Source organism: Centroberyx gerrardi, chromosome 5 (genome assembly GCF_048128805.1).
Source record: "Centroberyx gerrardi isolate f3 chromosome 5, fCenGer3.hap1.cur.20231027, whole genome shotgun sequence".
Taxonomy (NCBI): domain Eukaryota; kingdom Metazoa; phylum Chordata; class Actinopteri; order Beryciformes; family Berycidae; genus Centroberyx; species Centroberyx gerrardi.
Window position 1 is genome coordinate 13,935,787 of NC_136001.1, and position 26,896 is coordinate 13,962,682.

General features: G+C 44.7%; 1 protein-coding gene across 1 annotated transcript in view; it reads right to left on the minus strand.

Moving 5' to 3' along the window:
- Nucleotides 1-18,816, minus strand: part of cbfa2t2 (CBFA2/RUNX1 partner transcriptional co-repressor 2) — a 36,819-nt gene extending 18,003 nt beyond the window's left edge. The window contains exon 1 of the mRNA XM_071903876.2: nucleotides 18,777-18,816. Within this exon, the coding sequence (XP_071759977.2) occupies nucleotides 18,777-18,804 (28 nt within the window). The 5' untranslated portion in view covers nucleotides 18,805-18,816. The remainder of the gene's footprint in view (nucleotides 1-18,776) is intronic.
- Between the last annotated feature and the right edge of the window lie 8,080 nt (nucleotides 18,817-26,896).

A 26,896-nucleotide genomic window follows, 5' to 3' on the forward strand; every position in this document is an offset into this window, starting at 1 on the left:
ATTATCTGCCTATCAGGTTACAACCCTTCTCACCTCTCCGTAGCTAATTGGTTAGCCTGCCCATCAATCATCCTGAGCCTCTGCCACCCTGATGTCTCTTTCAACCCAAAGCCGCCAAGTGAAAAACAATCAGCCGTGGCAATTAGGGATGCATGACAACGTTAAAAGTAAGCTGTGTTGTTCTTTTGGGGGTTTTTTTACCACTGCTTTTCACTTCTGTAGGAAGAACAGCCTGATCACAGAGCACAGAAATAAAGCTCCCCTGATACACTGTGGGGATGTAAATCATGGTCTGTGTGTGTGTGTGTGTGTGTGTGTGTGTGTCTGTGTTCGTCTGAAGGACTCAGACAGAGTGGCTCCTATACGTTATGAACCCCGACAATCCACTTAACCTGCGGCCAGGCAAAATGCTGTTTTTGTCGACTCAAGAGACACAGGGAGACACACATACATACATACACACACACACACACACACACACTGAACTAGTGAGTTACAGTAGTCCATAAACCAAAATACGAGCTCCAGACATGAGGAACCAAAGAGAACATTAAGACAAGCCTGTTTCAGACCAGGTGTGAGAGGCCTTAACAGCCAAACGGCCTGGGCCCCGGTCCAAAAAAGGTCATTCCCAACCAGATGTTCCCATCACCACAGGCCACGCTGAAGACATTTACACTGCTTTTCATGACCCAGATTGGGACAGTCAGTACAATGACTCAATAGCTCAGTGGGCTTGCAAATTAAGGTCAGCTCATGACGTTTAAATACATTTTTAGGCATTTTATTGACATTTATCCAGTGGGACCTTCAATGACTAAGCAGGTAGAGGCTCAGTGTCTTGCTCAGTGAGTGACTCCTTGACAGGAAACATGGCTGTTGATGGACATACACTGGTCATTGAGGGGGTCTGCCCGTGTTGAGATGGTCTCTCTTAAACCCTCTCTCTGTATGTTTTCTGTCATTGTGTCCATTACCTTATAATCAGGTAAAATTATGTTAAAATAGTCATAAAAAGAACAGTCAACACCTTCACTTCAAATCAGCAAGAAAGTCATGCTCACAAACCTCTGATCACAGGCTTACACAAAATCAAAGAGCTTTGACATTTTGTTGGCCAAACGTGGCGCGCACTGAAAGTGGGTCACTCAGCCTGTAAGCAAATGTGTCACACCTCAATACCGAGCCACATATGGGGATACAACCAATATTATAAACAATTCTATTTAGTGTCGGAGTAAACAAAGACATTTTAAGTATCATTTCCTCAAGCAAGGACAAGGTAAAACAATGCAGTAGGCTAATCTGTTAAGCTCAGGTTTTGGGGATACAGTGTAACACGAATCAAAGCTGAGCACTCGGTATGATCCGAGTCCATAAACAGAGCTGTGGGCAAGCCTAGTCCAGTATGAAAAGCAGTATGAAAAGCCCAGAGCTCAACAGTCGCTGAGAGAGACAGATAAGTGAAACAAAGAGGCCAGCTGTGCTCAAAACAATGGGGAGAATGAGAGAGGGGTAGCTGCGGAGGATGAGTGTATGTTTGTGAATGTGTGGGCAGACGGTTGCCAGATAAGGTGTGTGTGTATATATGTGTGTGTGTGTGTGTGTGTGTGTTTTGACGAGACTGAGCATTATCATTGTGTGCTTATGGGTATATGTGTTTCTTGATAAGAATACAGCATATCATTGTGCATGTATCTTGACAAAAAATGCATGTCTTCATGATGATGAGGTAGTGCATTGCAGTTCCAATGTGGCATGCTTTACCGTAAACAGAGTGTCAGTGTGTGTGTGTGTGTGTGTGTGTGTGTGTGTCCTTCCCTCTGTCCAGTAAATAGTCATACATCTCAGCTAAGCACAGGAAAATAAACAGACAAAAAGATTTGGAGAGTTTGCTTGCCTTGTGTTATTAATGATGCATTTGTTTGTCTTGAGTTATTGATGATACACTGTCTTCCTCTCCGCCCTCTCTCAGGAGGGAGAGAGAGAGAATGACTTGGACAGACAATTCGTGGAAAGAGGCGGCACCATCCATAACATTACTATCTTGTCCACTAGCAGACCTAACAACTGTATAAACTTTTGTTCTCACAAGGTCTCTTTAGTATCAATTTCGGTCTTTCGGGTTTTGCATTCTCCAACAAAGTTGGACACAAAATTAATCGGCTCCATATTGCCTCTAACTGCTTTTAGTTTTTCCCGGGGGCCCCAAGACAACTTTCTCTCCGTCTATCTCTGTGTCTGTCTCTGGTTAAGTATTGAAAAGCTTAGGTTAAGACTTCCTAAGACATTTTAAATGCCGGTAGGAATTAAATTTAAGACCAATTTCACAACAAAAATAAATATAAAAACCAAAATGCTTTGCCTGTCCAGCTATTAAGTTTCATCATTGATTAAAGTGAATCAGTGTAAACCAACATTCACTTTATTCAATTTCTCCCATATCGTTTGCCTCTACAAAAAGCTCTTGCTGCTACATTAAGACCTCCAAAAACTGTCAGGCTTACTCCGATTGATCTGAGAGTTTTCAAGGCTTTGAATTCAATTAAGGAATTCAATTTAGGACATTTTATGGCTTTCTTGTCATCTGCTGATACCCGTCTCTCCCAGACCACACCAGTCCAGTATATAAAGGTCTCGTGTTGGGTCAGTGAGCGGTCTCTCAGGCCAGCAAAGGGTCAATAGACCTCTGACTCAGGCAGTTAGCACAAGGAGGGGCGCTCTCATACAATGTCAATGTGGTGGCAATGGGAGGGAGGGAGGGCCCGCAGGTGGTTAAATGCTCATTGACACAGATCTGCATCTGCACACTCGCTAACACACACACACACACACACACAGTCAGGAGATGTTCCCCGTGATGAAACAGTCTTTCAGAGTGCTACTTGTAGTGACTGAGCGGTTTCTGCTGAGTAAATGACCTAACCCTTTCATCTTTACACACACACACACGCACACACACACACGCGCGCACACACACACACACACAAACACACACACACACACACACTCACACAGAACCCCTGGGGCCAGATATCACAGTCCTAGCCACTGGAACTAATAGAGCACTTCCTGCATCCAACTCTTGAAGCAGCTGCTCCGCTGTGTGCGTGTGTGTGTCTGTGTGTGTGTCTGTGTGTGGAAAGGGGGGGGGTGTTCTGTGGAAGGACTCTTCAGATAATAGCACGGTGAGCGAGGGTCATGGTTGTCTGTTTCTCTATCTATTACTGCACTTTCAGTAAAGAAACTCACAGCTGAGTGTGATGTAAGAAACAAACAAAAAGCCAGAGAGCCATAAGACAAACAACGTTGTACTTGAGCAGATGCAATGTCTACGGGACACCTGGTACACAGATACAAACCAACACACACTTCACAGACACGACCATCCACTTATCAAGGATGTGATCAAAAACACATAAAAGCAGGTTAAAGTAAGACAACAGTAATTGCCCATCAGAAATGAATGGAAGAGGAATTAAATCCTGAAAAAAACCCTGAAATGTCACATCCTTGACCCTCGCACACACACACACACACACACACATAAGCACATGCAAGCAAGCGCGCGCACACACACACACACACACACACACAGCAGCTCCTGCTGTCAGTAGTGTGACAGTGTCCAGCAGACCAGACAGGGGTCTCTGGTTTGAGACTGTGCAGTCGACAGTCAGTCGCTGCTATCTCCCTGATGGACTGACCTGGCCTGGCCTGACACTAGCCAGGTCTCTCTCTCTCTGTCTCTCTCTCTCTCTGTCTCTCTGCTTGTTTTCCTGTCTGCCTCTCTCTCACACACCTACTCTCCCCCCATTCCCTCTATACACCAAAACACAAACACATCTCCCCTTGCAGTCTCAGGCATTTTCAGAGAGTGACAGAAATTCTAAATATGTTTAAACACTGTAACTTGAGTCACTGGGGGGAGTGTACTTTTATCAAAAAGCTATACATAACACCCACAGAACAACAGAGGGGCTCACCAGTGACATTCGCTCTCTGCTGGATTCACATTCCCACCAGTGTCAGGGTGTTGTGTAACATGTAGGCACAGCATGAAAGACAGACACAGCAGTTTCCCTCCTTTTCCCATATGTCTGGGATACTGTACGACAGATGCACACGTCCTCTTTACCTAGCTTCTTCTGCTCTGCTTGCCACGTGGAATAACCGATTACTATCCAAGAAAATGACAGCTGAGAGGCAGAGAGAGAGAGAGAGAGGGGGGGGGGGGGGGGGGGAATTTGGACTACGACCACGCAGTAATTCTACCTCCCAAGCAATCTTCCTCAAAACCAAACAACTTCTCAGTGAAGTCCAAGACAATTGCCAGATACTTTTTAAACGTCAGCAGCAAGATGACAAGGCATCAGTCCACCTATAGAGATTTCTAAAGCAATCAGCATTCTGTCCATATGGCAGCAGGAGAAGTTTTCTCTGTGCTGGCAATAGGAGCAGGCCAGACGTGTGCATCCCTCCTTCCCTCTTACCTCAGCAGACAAGGATGAAGAGATGAAGAGATAAAGAGGAAAGGATGAGGCACCATCTGTACAGTACAGCGCAGCTCTGGGAATTAAGATGGAACACACACACACACACACACACCACACACACTTACACGCAGACATAAACACAAAATTTGCAAAAGTGAACACACCAATGCACACACGCAAACGCAGATAAACACACACAATCATTCATGCACACTATTCACTAATGGATTAAATACACACAGAAACATACAAACACAGAAATCCAGATTGAAAACCTAAACCCTCGTTCTCCTCTCCTACCTCCACTCTAGTAGAGTCCGCTCTTCGTCAGCTGCGGTGGCGGGGCTTTGCTTTCTTATCCTTTCCTTTCTGTCTCTCTCTCTGTGACTCCACGCCTTCATATGTCAGGCATGTGTTTGCATTCCCACATATGTGAGCTCCAGTGTGGCGGAGGCCAGAGCCAGAGACACAGATGGCACCCAGATGGAGACGGATATCCAAGCAGCCCAGCGCAACGCTGCACTACACACACAGAAAAAAAAAACCACACACACACACACACACTCCCTCTATCTCTTACTTTCTTTAAACGTCTTTCTCTCCTGTGACGTTCTCTCTCTCACTCTTGACTTTGCTCTCTTATCTCTCTCGCTCTTGTACTTGCTTTCTCAAAATCTCTCTCTCTCTCTCTCTCTCTCTCACTCAATATGTGTCCTCTCCTTCACTCGCTTTCTCAAGCTTTGAGAGTCAACCACCCTCTCTCTCTCTCTCTCTGCTATAGCTCCTCCCCCATTTTCCAACACACTGTCCTCTCCTCTGTTTCCAGGGGCCGGCTGCTCCTGCGACGTCACCCCCTCCAGGCCCCGCCCCCCTCCCGTGGACCCTGGCCAATCATCCGCTGCTGACTGGCTCTATTCAACCTGCATTCACCGGCAATGGACCCTGCAATTAACATAACTAATTGCTTTGGCACCTAAAGGCTAAACAAGAGGCCATGCCAAGGGACACAAAAGGGTAAGGGGGGGGGGGGTAGGGGGTAGGGAGGGATTTTCCTCCTCACCCCATCCCCCTCCCTCCCTCCCTTACCCCCTTAAAGAGGAGTGGGGATCTCCTTTTAGAATGTTTTTATACCCACTACCCCCCCTACCCCCCCACCCCCCGCTTCAGGCCCTTTCATTGACGCTCTCTCTTTTGTCTCTGCTCCTTAATGCGGCTCGCTCGGCCCGGCCTTGCCAGCCAATCCGTCGGGGGACACTTGAGGAGTATGAATGAGTTACTCTTCTCTCCTCTTCTGCTCTCTCATCCTCTGCGCTCCATCTTCACTGAGTTAAACTTAAATCGCCGGCTGATTTATGCCCGGCCTTACACACACAAGCGTTGCTGTAGAGACAATGCAGGTTAAAATAATGGAGCTTGGCTGAGACTAGGCAGCCTGCGCAGCTTTATTTGCTTCTGGCTATTATTCCCTCCAACAGTTTACGTCTAGAAGCTAGAGAGTGTGTGCTAAGTTCATTCTAAGCCTGGGGTAAATAAGACATTAAGCTTTTTTTAATTAGACAACCGACAACCCAGCGAACATGATCAACATGTGAGAATACACAGGCACTCGGGTGTGTACACAAACAAGCAAATGTTGCTGTTGGATAAACACAAACAGTTCATTAGGAGTAAGTGCTGTCCCGTCTCCTTGACTTCATACACAAACAAACGCAACACACTTCTAAACAGCACTGAATATCTTAAGGACAGATTTTGAAAGGGTTAAACCTTGAGGAAAACATGTGAAATCCATTCTACTGTGATAAATAAAAAGTGATTACTTCATATCGAAGTGATGCAAATTGATTGGACTGGTAGATTCCTAATCAATTCCAAGCAATTAAAACAATATTTATTGTGGTTCCTAATATTGCCATGGGTTGTCAAATAAACCTGAAATCAACTCAATAAGCACCCATGACAACCTCTATCTCCCCTCCTCTCTCCTTGTCGGCCTGCTCTATTCAGGGTGCATCTGGTCAGCCAGCAGGCTCACAGGCAGGGCCAGGTGGCCGAGAGAGAGAGAGAGAGAGAGAGAGAGAGAGAGAGAGAGAGGGAGAGGGAGAGAGAGAGAGAGAGAGAGAGAGAGAGGGAAAGAGAGAGGGAGAGAGAGAGGGTGGAGGCCCAGTAGGAGCTTCTGAAGCTATATGATCCACAGATGCTACTGTAGCACATAATAGGCAGTGGGTTGCAGCTCACACACTCACACACACTGCTGTTGGTCAAATGCGAGGGGCTAGCCTAGATTCAAACCCAGGTGCACTGAATGGCAGGTGGCAGATGGGTGCACATACTCAGTAGAAAGGAAATATAGGCAAGAAATACCTCACGACAGCCTTTGATCCGCTGAATCATATCTTCCTCCTGAAATTGCTCTAAAATGCTCTTATCTAGAAATGAAAAAAATCCCTTCTACCTCTCTCATTAGCTCTTATTTGTTTTCCTAGCTCTTGTCTCTTACGTGATCATTCTAGGGTCACATATTGTAACTTCTTGGAACTTTGGTTTCTTGTAATGTTTGTGATCTAAATTATCTACAAAGTGTCAAAATCATCCAATTCAGAGTTATCTTTCTTTTCATTTCCTCCTGTTAGGAGACACAAGGTTTCTCTGCAAGACACTGGCAATATCAAAAAGAAACAAATATTACCTTAATTTTGTCATTCAATATCTCAATAAATACATAAGATAACAGTGTTATAACTTTGTCAGCCAAAGAAGTAATTTACCTACTGCTATCAGAGTAGTCTAATTTTGGAACAAATCTCGTCAACTGTATGATCAACGACACAACTCAGACCACATTGAGGTTCTGTCAAAAGAAAACATCACTCCCATGATTCATCACTCCCACCAAGCACATTATATGTCTGTGTCTGTGGGCCTGTCTACCTATAAATGGTCCCATACGGGGAGAGAGGAAGTAAACTATAGTATTGAACGCCCATCATCTCTACGATGGAAAGTCAACATGCTGCATGTATACATGCTGTATGGAATCATTTTAGCTGCTCAAGCCCTACACAGCTGTTAGCCATTGTGTGTGTGTGTGTGCGTGTGTGCGTGTGTGCGTGTATGTGTGTGTGTATGAGAGAGCGAGAGAGAGAAAGAGAGCGATAGCGAGAGAGAGTATGCAGCATCTGGTTCTGTTCACACGCTCCCTTGCCCAACTTCCACTTTTAGAAAAAATAAACAGAGCGTTTTTTTAGAAACAACAGCAAAAGTTGAGGAGATGAAGAGGAGGAGGAGGAGGAGGAGGAGGAGGAGGAGGAGGAGGAGGAGGAGAGGGAATAGGGGATTTAGAGACTTGGCGTCTGAGTAAAAGAGAGGGGGGTAAAATCATTACATCACTCCTCTGCATGTGTGTGTGTGTGTGTGTGTGTGTTTGTTTGTCTGCATTCATGCATTTGTGTGGCTATGTCACACTATTCCCACCCTACTATCCCTTGTGTTGAATCTAGTTAGAAGGAAACATTTCACAAGAATTGAATTGAACAGTGAATAGATCTGCTTAATACTGGGTCAGCAGTAAAATGCCATGTAGTCTCAGCTATACAGTATTTCATGCACTGTTCCTTTACAAAAGCACACAGACAAATTTGTAATCGACTAGAAGCTCATATCCATACACCTTTAACACACTTGACTCATTCTGACAATGTGTGTGTGTGTGTGTGTGTGTGTGTGTGTGCATGTGCGCGTGTGTGCATCTGTGTGTAGTGAAAACAGTGTTTTCTAAGGTGACATTACCATGACAATAGATGTCCATGCAGCCTGTCTATGGCTGCGTGAATGGCGTACAGAAGTGGTGCATGTGGCGGGAATGGGAGGCTGCATCTACAAAAGGGGACTGATGGCTAACCTCCATTTTACTAAAAGGCCAATTACCTCTGGATGGCTTAACAGCACTTTTGGGTGTTAAAGAGAGGGGGAATAAGATAAAGAGAGAGAGAGAGAGAGAGAGAGAGAGAGAGAGAGAGAGAGAGAGAGAGAGAGAAACACACTACCACACGCACCGTGCAACTGGAACCCTATTCATTTTCATGAGGCAATACAACTCACACATGGTGAGAGCGTTTTGTTTTCAGCACCCACAAACAGATTAGTAGCCATTAGTCCACAGTAAGCCCTTGCAGCTCTTTCAACAAGTATTGGGACAGCGAGATCAAGTTGGTCTTTGTTGCTGGTGTTTGAGCATGCTTCAATAATGTAATATAGTTACATTTAGGCCAGTAAAGTTTGAAAAAGGGCGGTGATGCTGTGGGCTGTTGTCATCATTCAAACCTACCATCATTCGAAGTTACTACAGTTAGCTAGCTAGCGAAACAAAATGCGATACCCACGTGGGCATGGTCGTGTCCATTCTGGCTTCAAAATGAAAACGATTGCCTTGATTAATCCCTGGTGTGGACAGTACTTTCTTAATAGTGGGATCGCTACAATAACAATGTACCACATATGATCGATAGAGAGAAATTTGATCCCATTTTATGTGGTGCTTGTGGTTTTGTTATCAGTGAGTTTATAGCTAAACAAATTTCTCTCTCCCATGTAATGCATCACAGGCCATATTTGACAAATCAAACTTTGACCATGGCCGGTTGGTAAACACGCCATCACATGCCATCAACAAATATAACCACTTTATCCCACTCTCCCAAAATGCTTGGGTGACAGGTAGGCGTACTGCTTAGAGAGACCATTCATCAACCAGATAGCCCGGGTTCAAGCAGCGTGTCCTTGAGCTAGACGCTGAACTCCTTTCAGGGGCAGTGTTCTGCAGCTGACCCGAAAAGAGACTTTCCCTATGAAGTTTCATAATACTACACTACTGACTGTATATTAGCATGAGCAGCTGATCATTAAATATAGTTGCAGAGCACAACTTCATGCTCAGTTAACAGTTTTGATTAAGATGAAACAGTGCTGAATTACCATATGAAGTCACCGTCAAACGTTTTGCCTCTTCACAGCTCTTTAAATTAACGGTAAAACGAATTTGCAGGTTGAGATAACACACAGAAGGATTTACATTAGGCCGTTGAGAGAGGTTTTAAAGGGTAATCTGAGTGATGGGATTTAGCTGGGAGCGTTGCTGCCAAATCAGTGTGAAATGATGACTGAGAGATTTTCAGAAGTAAAAAAAAAACTCAAAAAACTGTGGTGTTGTGTTCTTTTCCCAGCCACAACTTCCCAGTCAAAAGTTTTCCCACTTCACACTGTGTTAAGAGAGGTTTTGAGTGCATGTGATGCGTGTGTGTGTGATGTGAATGTGTGTGTCTGCAAGTGTTTGTGTGTGTGTGTCAGTATGATGTGTATATGTGTGTGTGTGTCTTTTCTGTGTGTTTTGTTGGCTATCTCATGCTTGTCTGTCGTCATGCAAAGTGTTGAGATTGAGCCAGAACAGCTCATTCTCTGGCTTCACTCCCACCGACCTCCACTTCTCTGGCCAGGAGTTCCCTAGGAATTAATGAAATAGTCACGCACCTGGATATCTCTCTCTCTCTCTCTCTCTCTCTCTCTCTCTCTCTCTCTCTCTCTCTACCCTCTATCTCTCTCTTTCTCTCTCTCTCTCTCTCTCTCTGTCTGGCTATCTCCATAAAACTGTCTCTTTTGGTAACTTATTCAATTTGTCTCTATTCTTCCCCACAAACCTTGTCATTCCTGCCCCTCCCTCTCTCTAACCATCTTCCCAGCATGCCCCCCCCTCCCTCTCTCCCTCCCTCTCTCCCTCCATCTCATCACTGCTCAGACTCCTGATGTAGCCATAGATTTCCCCGTCTGATCTCTCAGTGCCATCTTTTCCATTACATCTGCTACGGTGCATTTATCTAATGGGGACACGCCATTTTCCAACAATGTCTGGAGGACCGTTTACTGTAAAAAAAAAAAAAAAAATACGGTTAGAGATCAAATAAGATGCTTCTCGGCAGTAATCAAGACTAAAGTAACGGCTATTTTCTCTCTTTCTTTGCAGGCTCAGATATGGCAATGATTGCGAATTATATAAACAAAAAGTGGATAGTGTAAAGTTGTTTTATGTGTTTGATATTGAATCAGAGAATTACAAAAGTGGAGTTGCTCCAACTTCAACTTCTTCTGCAGCGACTCAATTCAAAGCTGTATCGATTCACTCAAAGGCTCATTCACAGCTCATCCCCAAGACATTAAAAACAAATGGGTGGCTGGTGGGGGGGGTCCCACGGTGCTCTGACACAAAACAACCATTGACTGGTACTTTACCCCCTCCTGACACCCCACTACCCCGAACACGCCTATCCCCTCCCCTCGACCCCCCCCCGCCCCCGTCCCTCCATTCCTTGACTATTGTACCCTCCTTTTCAGGCATCCTCATATCACCCATAACAAATGGGTCCCGTATTTTCCTCTCTCCTTCTCCCCCTCCCTTTTCTTACTCTCTCTCTCTCTTTCTCTCTCTCTTTCCCTCCTTCACTCGGTGCCGATGAAAGGCAGGCATTGAGCCGGCAGTGGCATTCCAAAACCTCAGGCCTCGGCTCCAGTGTGTCTGGCTATTCAACACTGCTGGGAGCCATTAGTTTAAGTAAGGCCTGACCCGCCTACTCACCCATGGAAAACCCTCAGATCTCCTATTACACTCCGCTCACAGAGGGGAGACACACGGCTGCTCTTCGGGTACAACGTGTGTGTGTGTGTGTGTGTGTGTGTGTGTGAATACAAGACAGAGAAAGTGTGTGAGAGAGGGACGGAGATAGATAGAGGTGAGTAAATGAAATGAAAGGCTACGTGTGTATGAGAGAGGGAGAAATGAGTGCAAAGGTGTGAAACGGGTATGAGTGTGAGTGTGTGCATGAGGGAGAGAGAGGGTGAATGGGAATGCGAGGGTAAGTGAGTCCGAGAAAAAGCGTGTGTGGGTATGAGAGAGAGAGAGAAAGAGAGAGAGTGAGTGAGAGAGAAGCTGTATGTGCGCTTAAAATTTATGAGCGGTGGGTCACACGCTCACTTGGCTGCATCTTCCCAAAGTTTCCACAGAGGGAGGCCAAGTGCATAGACAGACGCCAAACCCTTTTCTCTCTAATAACTCCCCTTAAACGATATTCAACAACCACCCACTTCTCTCACTCTCTCCGCTCTCTTGTTTAACCGATGTACCAGATACACTGTCAGGCATATCCATCTATGGCACTCGCAGTAAAATAATTGAATGCAGCAATTTGGCTAATTGGAAAATGATACGATGGATCAGAACTTGCTCTGTGTTGGGCCCGCATTGCCAACCTCACCCAATTGTCAGCACATAAACATGAATAGCTCTCATAAACAACTCCATGTTTGGGGGGAGAGATGTGTTGAGTGTGTGTGTATGTGTGTGTGTGTGTGTGTGTGTGTGCACTCTCTTTTAAGACAAAAGCATGTGCACAAGCCCACACACACAGGCATAAACACATACAGTGAATACCTCCACACACAACTTCATGCACTGCACATTCCTTTCAGTATGAGAGGTCATTTCATTCCATCATAATAATGAGGTTAACTGTTGCCCAAGTGGTTTGAGCACTGTGATTTTGTATTGTTCACAGCTAGTCAATAAAACATTTGTGACTTTGCCACCTCTTTTTTTAGGGAACTCATAATTAAAGCCCAAATCTGACATTCATTGATTACAGATCCCATTGCGACTACTCAAATATACAATATGTACATTTTGTCCCAATGTTTATTAATGTTAGCTTAAAAGACAACATTAATAATAAATCATATATATATAAAAAAAAGGATATTAAACAATGAAAATAATATTCTGCCCTCACAATTTCTTGCATTGAGAGCTCTATCAAGACAGTGAGAGTGAAAATGGATTAAAATTCAATCAAATAAAGCCACTAGTGGGGCGAAAGTCATACCACAGGTGGCTCTGTGGCACTCAAATGTAATATTGTACCTTTAAGTCTGGTGGTTAGGGACAGAAAAGTCATAAGGCAAACTACTCTGCCTGGCAGTACAAAAAAATGTTCTTCAGCTGACGACTTTATCAAGCACAACACAGACAGACACAGGGTATTAGTTCACTTGTGTTACAGTAAGGTCCTTGCAATTGGTTTTCCACCTGTAGGTGAGATCAAAATTGCATTTTGTATTATGTATATGGATGGGGGAGCAATAAATTAGGTATTACAACACCCTAGCACTGTGCACGTAATTCGTGATCAACTGTGACCAGCTGGGAGCTTGGGGAAGCCAGCATGCATGAAAAAATGGTAGTGCTAAATTGACTCACTTTGGATTAGAACCCAAGATTTCTGATGTGGCAAACCTATGCTTTACCAACCAAGCTTAAATCAAAGTGCTGCAGTAACCAGGCTCATAGAGCCTTTATAGCTGTGTCCCACAATGGCACATGCACAGTAATGCTTTTTTTTAAATAATTTTTGGGACCAACACAGTGACTTACAGTAGATGCTGGTCGCAGCTAAAAAGAAGAGCCACAAAGATAATAGTGAGACACAATACTGAATATCACTTTCCATTTTCAAACACCTGTGCTGTACTTGTCATAGCCATAACATAATAAAGTGCAGTGTCAGAGTCACAACAAATCAACACGGCCCCTGCCTTGTCAAGGCATCACACCGAGCTGCTTCAATGAAATGCACAACACAGCAGGCCGAGAAAGGGAAAGTCGTTGCCTTTACGGAAAAGAAAGCATTGACAACAACAGCTACGATATACTGTTACCTTATACTTGCATGCGTGCCTGTGTGTGTGTGTGCTGTCTTAGTGTCTCTCTGTGTGTTTTTGACTGGTGTGTGTGTGTGTGTGCAGCTTCCTCCCACCAGCAGTCGATTCTATAAAAACCTTGCGTCTCTCTCTTTCTCTCCCTGAGGCTGTAGGAGCAGCTGTGTTGTTCTCTTCCCTGGCGACGGCCACACCTGTGATCTGCAGGTGGTTCATCTGGCAGCAGAGCCGGGAACACCTGGCCAGGCAGAGACAGAGCCTGCAGGCTTTACTGTGTGTGGGTGTGGGTGTGTGTGTGTGTGTGTGTGTGTGTGTGTGTGTGTAATAGTTTGGGGGATTTTTGAAGGGCTCAATTAAAGCTAAGGGAAGATAAGGGCTAGCTCCTTGGGCTCACAAACACACACACACCCACCCACACATTCACCCACACACACACACACCGACACACACACACACACACACACACACTGAGGCATGTGTTGGCATTTCCCAAGGTTCAGCTCCAGGGATGTTTAGACTTGTCAATGTAGCAATATAATCCCCCATTTGTGCACATGAGTGTGTGTGTGTGTGTGTGTGTGTGTGTGTGTGTGTGTGTGTGTGTGTGTGTGCGCTATGCATACGCGTGTGCGTGTGGAGCAGGTGGCGATTTTCAAACAGTCTTACTTATTCTGGTTTCTTTTTGGTCGTTAAGTTTCAAAACAAACCCAACAAAACCTCCTCCTGCTTTCCCTGTCGTCCATGCTCAGTTTTGTGGACCAAATCATACAAATCATTCCAACCGAACAACAGGAGACTGTGGCAGCACCTGCCTTGCTGTTGTTTTTTGGGGGCCCACCAAGGATATGACATCGTGCTACGGCACTCTACAAGGACAAACAGGCAAAGACAATAAGCAGAGACACCAGCTGAGGACAAGATACATAAACAACAGCACCCACAACACATTCCACCCTGGGGGAGAGAGGGGAAAGAGAGACAGAGTGCAATGTACTGGATGTCTGACTTTGTGTGTGTGTGTGTGTGTGTGTGTGTGTGTGTGTGTGTGTGTGTACCAGCAGTTTCCGAGCTGCTCTCTGACAGCAGAAGGCCCAGCAGGAGTGGAGTCAGAGAAGGGACAGATGAGGTGAACTTGACAAGAGTCATAAAACTCTCACACAACAGACACGTGGGGGGGCAGAGCTCTGGAGTGATATTGATCCGCCATCACCCTCACAGTGTGTGTGTGTGTGTGTGTGTGTGTGTGTGTGTGTGTCTTATTAAGATAGACTAGGCCAAGCCACTCAATCATCTTCATCACTATCTGTCAGGGCTAGGGCTGAACGATATCGACAAGTTTTTCTTGTCATACATTTTTTAGAACTTTAAAATTGTTTAAAGAAAAGTAATTTTGTTAAAAAAAAATAGATATTGTGCAGGATTTACTGAGTTAGGGTATGATGAAAGGTTTTCACCACTGTTGAACTTGATTCATGGAACAAAGATAACACACCTTGTTTAGAAGTACATTTTGGACGCTCCTCTCTCATAAGGTGAGTGACAGCTACAATTATGTGAACCTTTCTGGGAAAGACAGAAATGAGAATAAAGAGAGCGAGATATTAGAAAACAATGCTTATAGGCCCAGGCAATAACTTCTCCAACCATGAAGTGAAGACTTCTCACACAGAGGTTTCAGTCTTCAATAAGAGCTCATATGCAGCTGGATGTCAGCTTTCCTCTGGGCGATGACAGGCCAGCTGCAGCTGGACTCTCTGGTGGCCAAGACAGACAGACGGTGATGGAGAGAGGGATAGATAAATGGAGGCAGAGAGTGAGACCGAAAGGAATGGGGAGAGAAAGAAATGCAGGAGATAGAGGGAAAGGAAAGGAAGGGAACGGCCAAAGAGGGATGGACGGAGAGAGGCCGAAAGCGAGAGAGAAACAGGAGGTGAGAAAGAAGGGCTAGAATAACCCTGGAAGGCGTGGAGAAAGGGGGAACCAATGCTAACTCCTCTTTGTCTGAGCCAAGGGGGAGACGGGGGCATTAAAAAAGCATAATGTGGTGATAAGTTCCTTTCACTTGCTTTTCTTGACTGTGACCACTCCGATTCACTCTGAAGTGACTGGCCCTTTTGTTCCCGGGCAATGTCCCTCCGCTTAAAGTAGAGGACCGAATAAATGCCTGCACACAATCATGGGACCTGCATCCCACCAGCCTAATAAAGGATACATGGTTTTTCAATGATGCTTTGAATGAAACACTTTTAACAGGCGAACACACAAAAGAAGTCTTAATCCATTTTGTTGGAATGTTTCAAAAAGCCGTATGACAAATATGCTAAACCGGTCTCAAACCGTGCGAGCCGCTTTTGGAATAGTCAAATGTGTCAAAGCGATGTTTACGCTAGGTAGTGATACCTGAATACAGAGGTCGTGGCGCTGGTTGGCAGTATAACAAAATGACAGTGTTAACAACGCCCAGGAGCCGGGCTGAGGCCTGCAATCAAGAGTGAAAAGCACAGTGCTGGGGTATCTTTCAGAGGCAAGAAGTAATGTTTTGACATGGAGAGGCGAGCACGGACACTCTAATAGCTCTCGTCTCCTGTATGGCTGGCATTTCTGAAGGATTGTTATTGGCGGGTGATCCTCGGCGCAAGATCACATCTGGATCCTATCTTCCCACCCGCTCCGCGCAGTGCCGCGCAGCAACAAGAAACAGCTGTGCGAAACTGGCTTCAATTAGCCTCACATTCTCCCTGACAGTTAATCCCTTTCTACTCTCCTGCTCTCATTCTTTTTTTTTTTTTCTTTTACTGTTCCTTCACTCCTCTCTATTTCTCGTTTTCAAGCTTTGCTTCAGGTTGCCACACAGTCTGAAGTAATAGGCTGGGAAGCAGAGTGCGTGGAATTGGAAACAGGCAACTGGACGGACCGCTCAGAGATCTCACGAAAACATGGAACATGACAAACCCTATCTGTTTGAAAAGATTGATTATGGGGTTTTGTATGCGTGTGTGTGTTTGTGTGTGTCTCTCTCTGTGTGTGTGTGTGTGTGTGTGTGTGTGTGTGGAGACTAATGGGTCTGTGTCGTTTGCGGTGGTTTGGGATTCAACACATGAGGGAGCTGCATAATGGGCTGCAGAGATGGGTTATTTGGATTTCCTGTCATTGGACGGTTAACACTCATTTACAATTCGGGCTCATTTAAATCTTTGATATCTGACTATGATTTTCATAACACATGATCCTCAACAGTAGATATGTGACACATACAATTAAAGTCCATTTAAATTGTCACTTGGTCACACGTTTTTACTGAATATAAGATGCCAGACTCTTTTTGTTGTGGTTCTCACATGTGGAGCACTGGGCAACAAAGTGACCCCATAAATTCAAAGTCTTTAAACATCTCTTTTCCCACTAAAACCACACTTAGCAAACATTTAAGTGTGATCCAACAGTGCAACACACTGAGTAAAATGTCATCGCTCACGAGTGATAAATCAAACTCGGTTCAGTTCAAAACAATTCACCTCCGCACCAGCTTGACTCAGCTAAACTGCGTCGGGGAATCCAGCTCAGATTGGTCCTGTGATAGGTAATAGGAGCCAGATTTGAGGTAAGGGAGCCGATCTGATGGGCCTGATGAGCGAATCTGGATGGTTCCCCAGTCGGTGTCGCCCTGGGGCCCAGTAAAACACTAACAGGTGGTAGTGCTGGTGGAAAAGACCCACGCGGAGACTAGAGGGAGCGAGGAGGATACTGGGCTCACTGCCTGACACACACACCCATGCAAACACATTACACACAGACACACACATCCAAGCACACGCAAGCCACACAGACACACACATACATGCAAACACACAGCCTGCAGGGACTAGAGATGGTGCAGGGGTGACTCAGACAAGATCTGCAGGCACCTCTCTCTACCTCCAGCACAGGCAAAATTCTCCCACACGGCAAAACACAAAGGGCCCACGTCTGGCAACGCTGACAGCCCACTCGAGCCAAAACCAATTAGGTCTCTAATGCAAACCTGCAGGGCCCCTTTGTCGTTTATTTCCCCTTTTAATGTCAGAGGATTGGAATCTGACTCTATAACCCACCCCAAAGAAAGAAGGGAAAAAAAAGGAAAGGGGAAAATTATCGGGGGTTCCAAATTATCCACATGTTTTCGAGCAGATCTAATTGAATCAAGGAAGAATGGAAGTGATTGACTAGTGTGAGCAATGTTGAGCCTACATGCTCTTTAACACATTTGCTCCCAGTGTACACACCCCGTCCCAGCTTCACAGGGTGTTATTCTACTCTCTGAATGGAGTCAAATTACGTCAACGACACAGCAAATACAGTAAAACACAATAATACACATATTTCCTCTTTTTAGAGTCGGAGTTGGAACCAAATTTCCCAAAACAGGGGTAGTCATAAAACTCTGTATCCATCCATGTTTACAGTTTCATATTACAGTGCACACTCTGCTGCTCCCTGGTGGCCACTGTAAGGCTAAAGACCATCATCATCATCATCATTATCATCATCATCACCATAACCATCGCCATCGTCATTACAGTCATGTCTTTGTCATGCTATTATTTGTTACGCCGTGGCTGAGGGGGAGACGAATTGGCGTCCCCAGGGGGCCACAGGGGGCCACAGGGACACATGGGGGCCTACAGTGGTGCCCTCGGGCCCCGCTGACCCCACTTGCATTGCAGGACTGCACTATTGTCCCCTGGTGTTAAGCAGGCATGGACTGCAGGCAAAGAAGGAAAAACCTTCTTCTGGCACCAAGCAGCAGCTCCAGCCTGGTTTCACACCGCCTGGTGTTTTTGTCTTGAAAAGCTGTAAACTCCAGATGGTGGAAAGAGAAAAAACTTTGCCTGGTGGATTAAGGGCTCCAAATCCTCCACTGAAAAGACACATAGACTGAGAGCTGCTATTCAATCAAATGGGAGCATAATAGCCGGCTAGTAGGGGCTATATGAGGGATAATGCACTCAATAGAATAATGTGTTATGTATAGTTTATTCTCACTCTTTAATGGGCACTAATGACCGTAAGATCTCACCAGACAAAGGGGTGGCAGAGTTTTTGTTTGGTCATTAAAAGGATTTGATATGATGTGAAAGATGAAGTAACACATTCAGAGGGCTTTTCTGAAGACTTACTGTGTGGGAGAAGAATATCAGAATAATGGCATAGAGGGGGTTTCTCTGTCCATAGACCCATGTGATGTAGGTCGCCTATTTTTAATATTTTCATTATCATGTATGCTATGCAAGCATTTTAATTCAGATCCACAAGTATGTAAAACACAATAATGAGACAAATACACAACATTAAAATGTGTCATATACGCTACTTGTCATATTTTTGGTAAGTAATACAGCGCTCATCATGCGTCATGTGCATGCGTTTCATTCCGGCCAGGTGTACAGGTGCCTGTCATACCTTTGGATAACCTCAGGTAAAAGCTTACGATTCAGGTATGACACTTTATTTTACTAAACATAATATGAATGGTAGTCTACTTACAATGAAAAGCACTCGGCATTCCGACCATGCTCCTCGTATTTTTGGTTTTTGCTCTTCTTGGCAGAATGATGGTTGACACGATCAGTGCTGCAACGTCAAGTCCTGCAATTTCTGTTCTTCTTTTGCAGGCTCTCTACTGAATTCATAAAAAGACTTTTAAAGTAGAGTGAAATAAGTCCTACAGTATCTGCAGACGGACAGGAGCGATCCCGTTCACCATGGCATCAGGTATCTCGGGTATTCTCTCGCACAACAGAAAATATTTGAGTGGGCGGTACTAATTGTAAGCCTTTAACCAGAAAGCCAATAACGCTCCGTTGTAACAGCAGGGAAATAGGAGCGCCAGTGTTTCGGTAATGATTAACTCCATGCGGCAACAATAGGACACTCGCGCTCACATAATCCTCACACCAGACACACTTCCATTGCCTTGAGCAAAGTCGTTTATAACCTCGACTTGTTGGTCTATTGATTTTGTTTTTGATAGTCTATATAACTAGTCTGAAATGCCTCCGCAAATTGTCACTGAAATCAGCAAGGACAGTCAGAGCCTCCTGAAACTAATAATGATTATAATATTTTGCCTTGAGGGATGAATTAATATAAAGGCTAGAGGAAAACGCAGCGTTTCTAATTAGAATGGATAAACCACATAAACATGCAATAATAAAATAAAATAAATCAGAAAATAAATCTATTTCATATTATGTGTGTCATCTGTTGAGTCTTGAAGCTCCTCCAACTCCCCAGACACAAAAACCTACACAGTCAGACTGGATCTGATCTGGACTCCTTCCAGAGTCTCACGTGTTGTTCTTCTTTACAAGCATAATATTTGGATGCTGGCTGAGAGAGCTGTGAGGTATATCCCCCCCACCACCCCACCCCCACCCCCCCTCCCTCTCCACACACACGCACACACCCAACCACCACCATCCCTCCATCCCCCCCTACAGCCACCCACATATGCCACACGCTCCTGCCCCCCTCCCCCCACCCTCCCTCCATCCCTCCATCCCCCCCATCCTCCACTCCTGCCAGGCTGCCACCTGCTCTCTGCAGCATGCTGCACAGCTGCTCTGCTACAATAACAAATTAAGGCCCACCGTGGCAGGCAGGAGCCATTACCTACTGCTCCTGGTACGGAGGAGAGCGAGGACCCATCAGCCACTGCTTCTGTGCGGGGAACCAAAGGCCACTTATGTTCCCCCAGTGTGGAGCAGGGGGCCAGGGGCCAGCGATTGTTCTGGTGTGGAGCAGGCAATCAGGGGGTCGGGGGGGGGGGCTACTGTTTGGGGATCGAGGAGCAGGAGTCACTACCTGCTGTGTCAGTGTGGGGACCAAGTCTTTTCCTGCTGATTCTGTTAGGGGAGCAAGGCCTGCAGCTGTTTCACTAAGCGAGGAAAGGGGCATGAAAGGTCCTATTTTGTGTTTAATATTGTGTGATTTTGGCATAATCCACTGTGTGTGACACACACAGACACACATACACACGCACACACACACACACACACACATGCCCACATGCACACATATACACAATTCATGGCGACAAGTTAATGTTTTTGATGATTTCATGTATTTCTTGATCACACATGCTTTTTCATTTCAAACATAATTTTTGTCATTAAATTCATGATTTTTTACATCAGAGGGTGACAATGTCAGTGCGTAATCAATGTCATCACAGTAAAACATTCCTGCAACTATGAAAGACAAACAAACCACATCACCCACTTGTACAAGCTCTGTCTCTAAATAAGTTTAGAGACAGAGCTTCCTATCCTTGCATTATTATCTTGTAACTATTTCATCAACTTGCTTGTCAAGAGTAGTGATAGCATTGATTAGAAGGGTTTTCTGTACTCAAGCTCTGTCTAAAGAACACAGATATCAAAATGACTTTTAATTACAATGGTGGACAAATGTACCCATTGTTTCTATACCCAGTGAGCACCTTCCAGGCTATTATTGAAGAGCAAGACTTTTTGATTTGTTAATAAATGGACAACAAGGAGAAGATTGAGATCTTATGGATAGATTGCTTGAGCTAGTTTGAGGAGAGAAAAAGTGTAGGGAGAAGGTTAGGAATCATAGATAGTGTGTTTGGGAAAAACAGAAAAAACATATAGGGTTAGATGGTGTCATATGCAACATTTAGGACTAATAGCACACTATTACTACTATGTTAGTGAAAAGAGCTGACTGTAGAGCCACATATCAGCCACCCACATAGTCTTTGGCAGGTGTACGTAGAAAATAGAACACCAGACACAACAGAGTTACAGACAAGTGGGGGAGCATGCAAAGGAGAAACTGAACGGATGAACATACTGATGTTTATAGTGAAATACATTGATCAAACTTTGATGACAGGGCTTGTATCAGAGTAGTGACTATGGTTAGCATAGATTTTGGACAGACGACTCATTTCAAATAGCCACCGATTTCTGTCACCACATTAACTTTCATTATCTCAACTTATAAAGCCACCAATCAATCTAATCTGGATCTATGCATTCAGTGACTTACCCAGACAATGAATCAAACCAAACTAAACCTTTGATTGTGACGACAACGCCACTGTCTAACTCATCTGGTCAACCAGCTCTGTGACAGGTTAACAAAGAGCTGACTAGTCAGTTAGCAGGAGGCTAAAGTCAAAGAGGAGATCAAGTCAGACGGTATTGGTGGGATTTGCCGTGGCCATTATGGTCCCTCTGTGTGACAGCTGGCCACTGCCCCCCTTCACCGCCTTTCAGCGTCTTTGTCACAACTCCTTTAATCACACCAGCAGGACTGTTAGTGAGCAAATCAGCTGACCTGACCGACTGGCTGGCTGACCGACTGAACCTATAGCCTGCTGGGTTGTGGGGAACTTTTCACTTTCATATGAGGTAACGCTCTCCCCTGAACCAAGGGGTGAGGAGACTCAGCAAGAACTCTCTTTCACCCTGCAACATACAAACCAATCCCTTATCTGAGTATACAAACTTGTCTGCTATGACTGAGTTTTGTTTTGTCTTTGCTGCATGAACATTTTGCCACTTTAAATTCAAAGTTCCTGCCAAAGCAACGGTTGGAACATAATATGCCCTGGGTACATGGAAAATCATTGCCAGCCTACAGAAGATGGGTAAAAATAACAACACCAGTGTGATCCTTTATGAGGAAAAATTTAATTGTTAAGTGAGACAGTTTTGCCATTCTAGAAACGTTTTGAAAAGGGAAAAAAGAATAATGTGATCAAAGAAGAAGAAAGAAGAAATGATGAAGTATGAACAAGATGACCAATATAAAACTGTCCTGTGTTTCTCATCTCATTATGCCATCTCTCTTTATTCCCCTTCAGCTATGGTGCTTCATAGATCCTGTATCCTTTTGGAGAACAGCTCTCCCCCTCTTAGCTCTTTCTCCCATCCTGACCCTACACTTGCACTCCTCCCAGAGCGATCCGCCGCCTTGTGAGGAATCGTCCTCCCCTCCTCTCTGCCCATTCTGCCGAGTTAAGTAATTACTGACTTGGAGTGATCCGACAGCGCCAACACGACTGTGAATAGCTGCTTCCCAACCTTGCGCTGAGCCCGAACACTTACCCTTTGCAACCGTGCTCAATTACCCTCTCCACTGTACAGTGGTTGACCTGACAGATTCTTAATCCCCATGAGGAAATGTTCTCTCCAATTATTTGCTCTTTCACTTCACTGTACTGAGTCAAATGGGGGCAAGTCATTAGCAGGGACTGTTTACCCTTCTTTCTCAGCGGTCGTGCCATCTGCATGATCTCTGTAGGTTGCATAAGGCCTGGCAGATATTACACCTCCACAAAACCTGCTCCCTTTTGTCCATTGTTTTCTCTCCTCCAGGTTCAATCTGCTCCCTCCAATGTTGTCATCATCTCTCCTCTGCTCCTTCCTTCATATTCCCTCTCCTGCCTATATACTCATTTCGCTCTCCTCTCTTATCGTACATCTCTCCATTCTATTCCTCTCCTCTCCTCTCTTCTCTCCTCTCCTCTCCTCTACTTCTCCTCTCCTCTCCTCCTTTCGCCTCTTTTCTCTTGACAGCTGACAGGCCAGATCCTGCCTGGTGGTGACACTTCACCCACGCCGACCCACACCGACCCAGGCCAGATCACTAGTCCACGTGGGGGCCGGAGCCGGGGCCAAGGCCAGGGTTGCTGCTGGGGGCTGGGGGCAGCAAGATGGCCCTAGTCATCATAATCATTCATCGCCTGCTGGTCCTTCTGTCCTCGGCCTCCTCCTCCTCCTCCTCCCCCCCCTGCTTTTTTGTCCTCCTCATGTCAGGGCCACACGGCACGCGTATCAGCTGAGCCCAGGACGGTCAGAGTCAACGGGGTCAGGCGGCAGACGCCTGGTTAATTCTCCTGAGGCTCCAAAGTGCTCATACGAACAGACACTGAAATGCACAGATAGAGACAACCGCACCTGCACACAGACACACATGCATGCATGCACAGTATTCATTACACAAACTATAAGAGACAGTGCAGTCTGCAGAGAGGGCATGGTATTATTTGAAGAGGGCGACGGGGTACAAGGTCTCTCAGACAAACAGATAGACATTAGGTAGGAGGAGGGGAAGATTATACACACATGACCAGATGGAGAGAGAGATGGCCCTATTATGTAGATCCCTCCATCCCTCAGCCTTCTTTCCTCTCCTCCGCTCGGACCCCTCATGCATATATACCTTTACATTATTCAGTAGGTTATAATGAGAGTAACTGAATGTGGTGGGGGCAAGAGATGATCGGTAGGCGGTTAGATGGCAGAAGGTGGGCCACAGGTGTACAAGCCTGAGTCCTATTCTTCTGTTTGACCTCTCATTATCACCCCAAGTTCTCATTAATTATTATCCCGTGTCCCCGGGTGTTTGGGAGGCAGCGTGGTGTGTCTATACCACAGTCTGTTCGCTGCACAGTTTGTCGTTCATATTTGAAGGAGAAATTATTCCATATTTTTTATCTGTTAATCTGTCTGCCCATCTGTTGGTCTGTGTGTCTTGGTCTATCTGTCTGTGTTTCTGTCTGTCTTTTACTCCCTTTCCGCTCTCTCTCCTCTCTCTGTTTTTCTGATAGATATTCAAATGGCTTAGCAGGTGCTGGATTTGTCAACAACATGAGTTACAGCTGCAGAACTAGATTAAAAAATATGCAATAATCACTCATCTGACTATCACTTTTGATTAAAGTGCTTTCCAAAACTCTATAGTCGCATCTGCATATCTGTCTAAATCTCCGTCTCAATCCATCTTTCTTTTCATCTATCGTCCATCCATCCATCTATCCACCAGCCTGTCCTGGGCTGTCTGTAGAGGATAGGTCTGGTCTGTTGTCACAGAGGAACAGGTGGGGCAGGCTAACAGTCAGCGCAGGCCTCAATCGCACACACACACACACACACACACACGCACACACACACACACACACACACACACACGCACGCACACACACACACACACACACACGCAAGCTGCGGGGAGGCAGGCAGTCGGCCGCTCAGACACGAGCCCATATGGTAGAGCTCTGGAGCTCTTGCCCTTAGCAGAGTAGGGGAGGGATGGAGGGATGCAGGGATGGTTGGAGGATGACAGGAGGAGGAGGAGGCGGAGGGAGGGGGGAGGGTGGAGGGGGGGGGGGGGGGTTGAAATTAATCAGCAGGCCATCCCAACTGTCCACTGTCTTTGGGGAGTTGAGACATGCATATATGTGGCTGATTGAACCGGGGGTGTAGGGCTGGCAAGTGGGGGGATGCTGTGTGTTTGCTTGTGTGTGTGTGTGTGTGTGTGTGTGTGTGTCTGTGTGTGTGTGTGTGTATGCGTGTGTGTGTGTGTGTGAAAGAGAGGAGGTGTACATTGTTGTTTGCGTACGTGGACATAAGTTTGTTTTTCTAACCTTGTGTGCTTCTCTATTGCTTTGCTATGCCACATATTTTCTTCCATATTTCCTCTATATTTTTCATTGAATACACCGTATTATTAGGTTTTTGTTATTATTTATTTATTGACAGCAAAGCACTTTAAAACTCGCGCTGCAAATAAATAAATTATATAAATTATAAATACCTATTGGCTGAAGTGTATTTGTGCAATGCCCATATCACAAACAACTTTGCAATATTATACATGTGCTAATTCCAAAATACATGTGTTTTCTATGAGTGGGCATCTATTCTTTTGTGTGTCAGGCATCCTTATGAATCCTGCCGTTCCATTCATTGAAGCTTTTAAGAATATTAAGGCTGGGTACTGCGATAGATAGAAAGGGCTTGGGCTGGCCACCTGCCACTCACATCACAAAGGCACAGACTGACAGATGTATGGGCAGGAGGTCAGATGGTCAAAGACTTTGTCATAATGCTAACCATCGTTACATAGACACACTCTGCTCAAATCAAGCAACGTCGTAGAAACCCCCCTATTCATTGTTGCTGAGCTCCTCATACATGCTGGTCAATACATGTGCTAAATGGTACAGCTGAGTCTTTTTGTCTTAACAATGAGATGAACGACAATGCAGGTGAAAATGAAGTTTGTTAACATACAGCGATGCAATAAACGGGTTGGTTCTGCATTTTGGGAATGGATCTAATATCTTCAACAGGACAATAGCATGGCTTCTTCTGTACTTTTAAAACTATAAGTCTGTAATCAACTGGGCATCAACTGGGCATCAATCCAAAAGTCTTTATTAAACAGATTGTGCATTTACATTGGACACGTGTTTGGATAATGTGAACTTAATAACTACATTTAATCCTGAGACAAGTTGTGGTGGTGTACAGTTACATGGTGGCACAGTAATTGTGTAGGTCTTTATGCATATGCTCTAGAGATTAATTTATATATGCCATATAGATTATTATCAGTCTGTCAGAAAAAAAAAGCTGTGCATTAATGAGGTCTTTCAGATTCTATTCAATCTGGTGTTAGTTGACAGAGAGGAAGATGGATAATCCTGAGGTTTCGCATAGAGCCAGAAACTGTTGCCCTTAATCTAACAGGAGTCTTTGATTCTTAATTCAGCTCATGTTATTTTTGCAGCTGTGGAGAGCTTTCTGGTGTAGCATTAGTGACTCCGCTGGATGACTCTGGTAAAAGCAGTCAATTAACGTGCATCTGTCATGCAAGCTCGAGTCAAATATACAGTGTTTCTGTGTGAGTTTAGTTTGACTGGATTTACACAGGAAACATTAAAATAGATTTCTGAGCATATGTGTCCCATATTTCATGTCACGTGAACAAATCAGATTAGGGTCGTGCATACAATTTTTTTTTCCCCCTATGTAAATACAGTCATGAACTAAAGTGCAATTAGGGAATAATTCTAGCTCATGGCACCAGGGACTCATTGAAAAAAATTAATTATAAAAAGTCCGCAGTACGCAGTCTGGCAAAGACTTCAAAGTGTTCACTGGAAAAAAAATCCTCAGTACTACAACAACATTCTATAAAAATCTAGTTTGAGGTGAGATTTCAATAATTTAGATTTTTGACAACTTAATGTTTTGTTCTTTTTTTCTTTTTTCTTTTTTCTTTTTTTTTTTTTTTATAATTTAGACTTGTATCAATATGATATATAGACTAAATGCAATAATTAAAAAACTCCTAAATGTTACTAAAAGGAACAAAACAACAAAATATTGAATATCCCTTAATTTTCTGATATCTGTGTATTCAAGAAGTTGCCCTAGGGCCAAGCTTTTAGAGAGTGCCTGTGTTAGATGCTATCTACAGTTTGTAGGCCCCATCAGAGCTGAGGTAATGGAACAGTTTAATCACTAGGGGGAGACAGAGGTCTGGGAACCAACCATTAGAAAGCCTCTATTGAGCAGCATGTTGTATTTGTAGTCTGTGCCTTATGTTCACTGGCTGTAGATAATTAAGTTATAAACACTGGTACCCTGTAATATTCATATAATTGAAGTAAACAAGAACTGTTGAAGTTACAGTATGGGCTAGTCTACTGGCATATTATGAGGAAGTTTTATTGACAGTTGATCATCTTTAAACCTGGGGTGTGCAATCCCCAATTAATGTTCTAAACCTGTTTTCATTAGGGAGCAAAGGCTGCTTACCAGGCCACCCAGAAGACCTAT